This window comes from Myotis myotis, unplaced genomic scaffold (genome assembly GCF_014108235.1).
Source record: "Myotis myotis isolate mMyoMyo1 unplaced genomic scaffold, mMyoMyo1.p scaffold_m19_p_23, whole genome shotgun sequence".
In the NCBI taxonomy this organism is placed as follows: Eukaryota; Metazoa; Chordata; class Mammalia; order Chiroptera; family Vespertilionidae; genus Myotis; species Myotis myotis.
The window spans coordinates 6,697,289-6,705,885 of record NW_023416328.1 but is presented as its reverse complement, the minus strand read 5'-3'; the positions used below and the strand labels follow the sequence as shown (position 1 = coordinate 6,705,885).

General features: G+C 58.8%; 1 protein-coding gene across 4 annotated transcripts; it reads left to right on the top strand.

The window, feature by feature from the left end:
- The first annotated feature begins 1,342 nt into the window (after positions 1-1,342).
- Positions 1,343-6,675, top strand: LYSMD4 (LysM domain containing 4). Of its 4 annotated transcripts, none has more exons than XM_036355784.1 (4): positions 1,343-1,433; positions 2,128-2,408; positions 2,898-2,923; positions 4,556-6,675. In XM_036355784.1, the coding sequence occupies exons 1-4, from the start codon at positions 1,372-1,374 to the stop codon at positions 5,147-5,149; spliced, it is 963 nt and encodes a 320-aa protein (XP_036211677.1). In that variant the 5' UTR covers positions 1,343-1,371; the 3' UTR covers positions 5,150-6,675. The 4 variants fall into 4 exon arrangements, with proteins under 4 accessions (XP_036211677.1, XP_036211680.1, XP_036211681.1 ...); XM_036355785.1 differs by having other exon boundaries at positions 1,387-1,433; positions 2,039-2,408; XM_036355787.1 differs by lacking the exon at positions 2,898-2,923 and having other exon boundaries at positions 1,362-1,433.
- Positions 6,676-8,597: the final 1,922 nt, after the last annotated feature.

Genomic DNA, 8,597 nt, shown 5'->3' with positions numbered 1-8,597 from the left:
TCCGTGATTCTCTCTCATCATAGATGTTTCTATTCCTCTCTCCCTCTCCCATCCTCTCTGACATGAATTTAAAAAAAAAAAAAATTTTTTTTTTTTTTAAAAAAACAGTCCTGTTCAGAAGCTTTCAGTGGCCACTGCCTGAAGGTATATCCTGCCTCTTGTACTTACCAGCTATGACATTTTGGACAAATAATGCCTTCCACCTTTCTGCTTTGGATTCCACATGGATTCCACCTCCACTGTTGCTGCCTCATGGTCCAAGATGCCTGCAGGTGCTCCGGCCATCACATCTGTGGGCCAGAAGCACAGCCGTGGCTGACAGAGGGTCTTCGGAGTGAGACACTTTAGGATTTGGATTTTGGTCCTGCTACTTTGCACCTGTGTCCCCAGGATCACATCACTTCATGTCTGTCCTATTGAACCACTATTTAATGAGCATCTACTAAGTGTAGATTCTGAGGTGGGCACTGGGAGTGGTGAGCAAAACAGACCTAGAGATGATGACCTCTAAGTAAATTAGCTGGGAAGTGATGCAAAGGCAAGTGTGGCTGAGAGGAAGGAGCAGGATGGCAGAGAATGCGTTGGAGCCCTCACACCATCCTGGACTTGTCTGCCAAGATAAAGAATTTGTCTTTCATTCTAAGCAGGATGGAAAGCCATAGAAGGGTTTTCTGAAACCTTACTGTTTTAATCCTTTCGTTTAATTTGACTGCTAGTGAGGTTTAGTTTCTCTTCACTGTGCACAATTGGGATTCTTTGGTGAATTGTCTGCACCCATCCATCTTAGTGTCTTTCTTATTCATTTGACGAGGTCTCCCTCAAATAAGGATTTTAATCATCTGTGGTGTTTGTTGCATTTCTTTTCCTCAGTTAGTTTTGCTTCTTAATTTCGGTTGTCTTTTTTGGATGGGAGTTTTAAACGTTTGTGATTTCGTGTGTGAGTTCATCCATGACCTTTAAGGTGAAGGAGCCCTCTGCCATCCTGCATTCGATAAATTGAATTTTTTTGGTCCGAGTTGTGGTGGTTCAGTGTTGACATTGGTGAACTGTTGTTATCCTCGCGGGCGGGGCGGACCCCTCGCCCATCTGAGCAAAGGTGCCTTCTCTGCCTGGGTCTCCGCTGTGGGAGTGAGGCGTTCAGGTGAGTCACAGCCAGTGACGGGCAGGAGGGCGGGGCGTGGCTCAGGTCGGAGAGCTGGGACCCCGCCCCCTAGAAGCTCCGCCCCCGGGCCCGGCCCCTCCCCTAGGCCCGAGCCTCGCTTCCTGCAGGTTCGGTGCTGACCAATCAGAATGCCAGACTCGTCCTAGTGCCCGCCCCCCGCTGGTTTCATTGGCTGCCTCGCCCCTCGAGTCCGCAGATATTCGCAGCCAATGGGCAAGCGCAGCAGTGTCGGCGGCGCGGGCGACGGGCGCGGCGAATCCTGGGAGCTGAGGTATCGGGGTTTGCGGGGTGGCCTTGGCCCGGGTCGGTGGCGCTAAGCGTCGCCCGGCTGGGGGGCGGGGGGGCCGGCCACCCTCCTGCCGCTGGAGGGGCGGCCACCGCGGGCGACGGGGCCTGGCCCGAGGTGGTTGGGGTTGGAGGTCAGAGGTCGTGCCTTGTGTCAAGTTGGGGCCCTGCCTGTCTAAGCGCAGAGGCGGGCCGCTCCCCGTTTTGAGTGCCAGCTCCCGTTTGGGGACCCCCCTCCTTTCACGGAAGAGACATTGCGGGAAACTGAGGCCTGGGGGCGCTGCCGGCCCTGAGTGCGGGTGGAGGGGCGCGGCCCCGGCCGGGCAGGTGACCTCGGGGCGGGGGCGGGGGTCGCGCTGGGGTCCCCACAGGCCCGGATGCCAACCCTTCGGGGCTGTCATTCTGTGCTGGAGAGAGTTCATCCCTGGACTCGTTGGGACAACTTGGGGGGTCACCGGTGTGGATGAAGACTAAGGGGCGAAGAAGAGGAGCCCTTGGGTTTTCTGAACAAAACAAAACAAAAAAATACAGTTGGGAAAAAATGGTGTTTTTATTGCCTTCTCTCTCGCCTCTGTTCCTGCACAAACACAGTTCAGTGCTGCTGGTATTTTGGTATTTTTGACTGTTTGCAATGCTTGGGGCAAGGAACACCCTCTCATGACGCCGGGCTTTGGTTCCAGTGAAGAAAATGAGGCAGAAGGGAGCGCCGGCCAAGGCCTTCCAGGGCCCCGCCGCGGTCCGCGGGCCCCCGACCAGCCAGGTGTACGTGTTCGGCCGAGGCGGCGCGGACTCGGGGGGCTCCTCGGAGGAAGAGGCCCCCCAGCTGGCCCTGCGGCCGCGGCGCCCGGAGAAGGCTGCCCAGCGCCCTGCGCCGCCGGGAGCGGGGAGCATCGTGCTGCTGCAGCGGGAGCTGGCCCGCGACGACAGCCTCAACCGGCTCGCCCTGCAGTACGGCTGCCAAGTAAGACCCCAGGGGAGGCCTGGCCACCCCTTCCCGCGGGGCCGGGGCTGGGGAGGCCTCGGGGCTGCCGGTGCTCACAGGTGGGAGCCCTTTCCTCCCATGGGCTCCGCGGTGTCAGGCTAGGAGTCCCAGCTGGTGGGCTGAGCCCTTTTTGCAAAATCCCTCTCCTCTTCCCTGCCCCGCCCCCCCCCCCCCAGCCCCCAACAGATTCTGAAACCTTTTCTTTCCTTTGGAGCTCATTGTATTTAAGACCTAATGGGGCCAGAGGCGCCAGGCAGAATTTATGCAAGATTTCTTTGGTGTGCTTGCTTTATTTTTACTTATTTATGTACTTATTTGTGGCTGCGTCTCTTTTTCCGAGCCTTTCTTGCTGGTGGTCACTTGTTCCATTGGTCACGTTGCCCCGTCTCTCTCTGGGGCTGCATGAGCGAGCCTCTCCGTGCGCTGTGCCCTGTGTAACCCTGTTTCTCTCTCTAATTGTGTCTTTAGCGCTCAGAGTGGGTGACAGTGGCCAAGTAAGTAGGAACGCGTTTCCGGAACCGCTGCGTTTGCTCCTGGGTGGGAACTGGTTGTTGTGCGTGGCTGGCCCTCTGCGACCAATGGCTTTCTGGGGCTTTCTCTAAGGCCACCCAGCGACCTACTCTCAAAATCTTCCCCTCCTTCACGTGACTCCTTTCTCTAACGAGGCCCCATGGCGAGCACCTGTGTGGGGTGCGGCGCTGTTTCCCGGGGAAACACACAGGCCGGTCCCGGGTACACCGGGGGGCGCGGCGTTGTGCTGAAATGTGTACATTTGGCTCATTAGACGCCCTGTGGGCAGCTGTACGGGTCCATGTGCATGAGCGAACCCCGCCCCACACACCTGGGCAGACACCGTGAGTTCCCCCGAGGGCGATGCTCAGCGGACCCAGGAAGCCGGGGAATGCCTCCAGCACATGCCGGTCTCCCCATCGGGAGTAAGGAGTTCGCTGGTAGTTGTTAGGGACACAGACACATGGTCTCACACACCTTCTGCTTGAATTCAGGATTTCAATGAAACATGCCCCTGAGCCCAGTGTAACCAGGTGATTAAAACCAGCTGAGACGCAGCTAGCGGAGACCTCGGCGGGAATGCGCCCTGTCCGCAGGCCTGCGGGCCGTGACCTGCGTTCACACGTGGCCTTGCTCCGTGCAGACCACGGAGCCCGCCCCCGATGCTCACACAGGAGCTGGAGGAAGGGCCTGCCCTGGCCTCACACCCCTCCCTTCTGAGCCGCGAGGCCTCATTCTGGGAGGGGCTGGCCCCGAACGCTGCCGGCTTCTAAGACGCACCGAGGCGTTCCCTTCTCCTGAGCCCTAGTGCCGGCCGGGGAGGTGTCGGCCCCTGGCTCCCCACCTCGGTTTGTGAGTGTCCGCACGCTTCGAGCAGCAGAAGAAGTGTGTGTGCCAGCTGGTGTGCGAGGGCACAGCTCTGAGAGCAAATGGTTAGGGAGAGCTGGGTCCATCGCAGCTGCCCCCTGGGTTCTGCTGGGGGCGGGGGCAGCCAGACGGGGGCGCTGTTGCCTCAGAAGTTACAAGGAGAACAGGCGAAGGCGGTCCTTTCGCCACCATGGCTGTGGCTCACCTCACAGCATCTTGTGGCAGCCACACTGCAAACAAAAAAGCCTTTTCCAAAACTGATCTCAGATTGTTGACACCCGTAAGTCTATAGGAACTACTGAGGATTGGGCTGTATATTAAAGCCAAAGACCAGCGATCTTTAGCCTGAAGTAAGTTTGTGCGTAGCTGCAGTTTCCCACTGGCTCATTGTATTATTTTTCTTTAAAATATATTCTTATTGATTTCAGAGAGGAAGAGGGAGGGAGAGAGAAATAGAAACATCCATGATGAGAGAGAATCATGGATCGGCTGCCTCCTGCACGCCCCCCACTGGGGATCGAGCCTGCAACCAGCCATGTGCCCTGACCGGGAATCGAACTGAGACCTCCTGGTTCATAGGCCGATGCTCAGCCCCTGAGCCCTGCTGACGGGGCGGGGCGTGTCGATCCTACTAAGCTGGGCGGGCGTGGTCCATCCCCCCACCCCCCCCAAAGGCTGAGCGCTGCTGTTGGAGGTCAGTTCCCAGGGGCTGTCTGTCTGTCGTGATGCTTGTGTCATGGCTTCCCCAGGTTGCAGACATCAAGCGAGCCAACAGCTTCATCCGGGAGCAGGACTTGTTCGCTTTGAAATCGGTTAAGATTCCCGTGAGAAGCCACGGGATCCTCACCGAGACCCACCGAGAGCTCAGACCCCTCCCGGGCCCGTCCTCAGAGACCAGAGTGACGGTGGAGGAGCCGCCGGCCCCGGACAGCGCCGCCGCCCCGCCCCGCCCGCTGACGGCTTTCTTCCAGGGCATCGACCGCGACCTCCAGCGCGCGGCGCAGTCGGAAATCCTCACCAGCGAGAGTCCCCGCGCGGGGCCCCGCCTGCCGCCCCTGCCCGCTGCCCCCAAGGCGCCCCCGCTCGGCGCCGACTGCGGGATCCGGTGGTGGAACGCCGTCTGCCTCATGCTCCTCGTCGGCGTCGTCCTACCCGTGTTCTACCTGGTCTACTTCAAGATCCGCGCCGCGGGCGACGTTCCCGGCGGCTGGGACACGACCGCCGTCCCCAGGGGCTCGGTGGCGGCGAGTGCGGCTCCGGGCCAGGCCCCCAGACTCGCGGTTCCGGCGCCCAGCACCCCCTCTCCGGGCAGCCGGCTCCGGCAGACCTGGGCGGGGAGCTAGCTGCCGTGTCTCAGGGAGCGGCCTCGGGGGCCGGCTGCGCGTGGGGCTCCCGATCCGCACCGGCCGGCAGGGCCACACCCAGCAGGCGGCCCACGGACACGCTTCGGAAGCCGCCCGCGTTCTCGGCTAACACCCACCTCCAGCCAAGGCCGCGAGCCGCCCCCCGGGCCTCCTGCACCCAGGAAGCGGGGGCAGGGACATTGCACGGATGTGCCCTTGGCTTTGAAGGCTTTGGGTGGGTGGCCCCCAAATGGGCCTTGCTGGGAAGCAGAGGCAGGGCCTTGGCAAGGGCCGCGGAGCCTGGCTGCCCGTGGGGGCGCGGGCTCTGGCGACAGTGCTTCCCGTCTCCCTGGCAAAGCCGCCGTCCACGTGGCACCCGTCACCTGCTTCTGAGCGCCATGGGCACAGGGAGCCACCTGCTCTTCCGCCTGCCGGTTCGCCTTTTGGGCAACGTCACTCCCACGGTCAGAGCCCTCGAACCCGATGCCGTCACCGGAGGAAGCGGCGCCTTGAGCGTCCTGTCACCTTCGAGTCCCCCGCAGGTGTGAGGCCGGGCAGGGGCGGCGCGCCCCCCGCAGGGCACCCCCACAGCGTTCTCGAACCGGGCTCCCAGGCCGCCCTGCCAGGCCCTCTTGCCGGCCAGCGTCTGGCGTGGCGAGAGGACAGCCAGTCCCGGAGGTGCCCGCGTGACGGTGAGGCCAGGCAGTGGCCGGTCCCGCGTCCCCAGCAGCAGCCCCTGCGCACCCCTGGCTCCGGGTGCAGGGACAGGCGGCCTCCGCTGCTCCCCGCCTCCATCCTCAGGGTCCCCGAGCCGCAGGAGGGACAGGGCCCAGCGTTTGCTCGGGGTGACCAGCACCCCCTACACGGACAGTAGGGCCCGTGTGCTGAAATGCCCACTTACTCGAGGGCGCAGGGGTGCCCCTCCTGCGAAAGCCACAGAGAAGGCGATGCTTGCTGCCTGAGGTGCCCTCTCCGTCCGTTCATTCTACAGTGGTGCCCAGTGCATGGCTCAAGGGGGCAAGGGGCGCCCTCTGAGGCCCTGCGGGGGGCGGGGGGGGGGGATAGCCTGCTTTGCGGGAGCCCATCTGGTCCCACTGAGGGTGATGGCGGGCGGCTCAGCCTCAGCTCTGTCTCCAGGAGGTGAGCTCGCGCGGCTGCTGAGCTGCGGGCACGTGGATGGCACCTGCCCTGAGGCCGGGACGCCTGAGCAGATCCCTGGGCGGGAAGAAGGGAGGGTGGGGTGGAGGGATGTGGGGGTGGCTTCAGTTCCTCTCCTCAGTCCCGTGGAAACGGGGCTCCGTGCGGACACTTGAAGGATCTTCGTGATGAAGCGTGTGCCTCAAAACCCACGGTCTCCGGACAGAATGGACTTGGGCGCCTTCGCTGCAGAGCGTGTGGGTCCCAGGGCTGCTGTCTGTGCCCAGGGCCGCAGGGCGGGCTGAGCTGGGACAGGGACTGTCGGGCAGAGAATGAGGAGCTGCCTCCTGTACCCCCTTCAGACGGAATAAAGTCATCGCTTCTGTGAAGGAAAGTGATTCCTTTTTTTGTTTTTAACTTGGGGGTTGGTCATTCAGAACTAAGAGATAAGGGACAGCATTGGAGAAGATGGAGGTGGCCTGTGCAGGGGCTGGGCCCAAGGTCATCCGGCAGGTGAAGGTCACCCGCAGCCTCGCTGATGCGTCTGCATAATGTGCGGTAACGGGCGGACGTACGAGAACCCACGGAGCTCCTTTTCTATGTATTTTACCACGTTTTTGTGTCAGGGGGGAGTTCATGTAAGGAAATGAGCTCTGACGATTTACTCCGTTTCACACGCATGCTCCGCAGTCATGTCCCACACCACAGCCCCGCCCTCGCTCGCAGCCCCGCCTCCCCTCCCTGCCTCTGGGAGCACAGGTCTGATCTCTCTCTGCGTTTGGCTTTTTCTTCTTTTTCAGCCTGCACATAGACGTGGAAGGATCCGGTGTGTCTCTTTCTCTGACTGACTTCACTTCATGCCCTTAAGGTCCATCCGTCTCAATGGTCGGATTTCCTTTTTTATGGCACCGTAATATTCCTATGTGTGTGTGTGTGTGTGTGTGTGTGTGTGTGTGTGTGTGTGTAACTTTATCCATCCATCCATTCATTCATGGCCACTTGGGTTTTCTCCATGTCTTGGCTGTTGTAAAGCTGCTGTGCGGGGGAGGGGGAGGGGTGGGAACTGATCAACCTAAGAACTGACATGCACGACCGTGGACACAGAAGATAAGGTGCTGAAGGCCTGGGGCGGGGGGTGGGCTAGAAGGGGCCAATGGGGGGGAATGGGGACAATTGTAATATTTCCAACAATAAAGATTTACAAATAAAGCTGCTGTGAACATGGGGTGCAGAGAGCTCTTCGACATCCTGTCTTCATGTCCTTTGGATACACTCCCAGATGTGGACTCGCTGGGTCAGTCGGTAGTTCTATTTCTATTTCTAATCTTTTTTTTTTTTTTGAGGAGCCTCCATACTGTTTCCCGTGGTAGCTGCACCGCCTCACAGTCGCTTTCCCTCCCCCTGGCCAGCTCTTGTGATCTCTGTCGCTTTGGGGGCGGCCATTCCGACAGGCCCGGGGATGTCGCGTTGCGGTCGGGCGCTGCCGGATGAGGGATGGGAGGCGCCTTCTCATGTGTTTGCTGGCGGGTCAGGTCCTTTGCCCATTTTTAAACTGGATTGTTCCTTTTTGTCTGTTGAGTTGTGTGAGTTTTTTATACATTTTGCATTTTAAACCCTTATTAGATATGAGGCTGGCACACCCATGGGTTGTCTTCATTTTGTTGGTGGTTTCCTTGACCGTGTAAGGCAGTGAATCTCAACCTTCTGGCCCTTTAAATACAGTTCCTCATGTTGTGACCCAACCATGAAATTATTTTCGTGGCTACTTCATCACTGTCATGTTGCTGCTGTGATGAATCTCATGTAAATATCTGCTATGCAGGGTGGGCTTAGGCGAGGACAGGGTTGTTTTTCTGCTTCTGGATACAAACAAAAAATGCCGTTGGAATCTCAGTAGGACTAGCATGAGTCTGTAGATGACTTCGAGTAATAGGGGAATTTTAACCGTATTAACCCTCCCGGTCCGTGAACACAGGACTAGCTTTCCATGTATTTGTATCTCCGCTTCTGTCGCCAGGATCACATCATTTCAGCATGAAGATTTTCACCTGTCCCTGGTGAAGTGTATCCCTCAGTATTTTATTTTTTCGATGCTATTTTAAAATGGGATTTTCTTTCTTTAGATAACTCTTGATTTTATTGATTAGATCTAACAGTTTTGGGGGAGTCTTTAGGAATATGTATACGTACACATATACGTAAGGTTTGTCTTCTGGCCCTGGCCCATGTGGCTCAATGGTTAGAGCGCTGGCCCTCGCACTGGGCGGCCACAGGTTTGATTCCTGGTCAAGGCCGCCTACCTGGGCTGTGG

What these genes read in the sequence shown, in the direction of transcription:
- LYSMD4 (XM_036355784.1), top strand. Translation starts at nt 1,372, where the DNA reads ATGGGCAAGCGCAGCAGTGTCGGCGGCGCGGGCGACGGGCGCGGCGAA. An exon ending in GGCGAATCCTGGGAGCTGAG is followed by an intron (nt 1,434 to 2,127) that starts GTATCGGGGTTT and finishes CTTTGGTTCCAG; the next exon opens with TGAAGAAAATGAGGCAGAAG. An exon ending in GAGTGGGTGACAGTGGCCAA is followed by an intron (nt 2,924 to 4,555) that starts GTAAGTAGGAAC and finishes TGGCTTCCCCAG; the next exon opens with GTTGCAGACATCAAGCGAGC.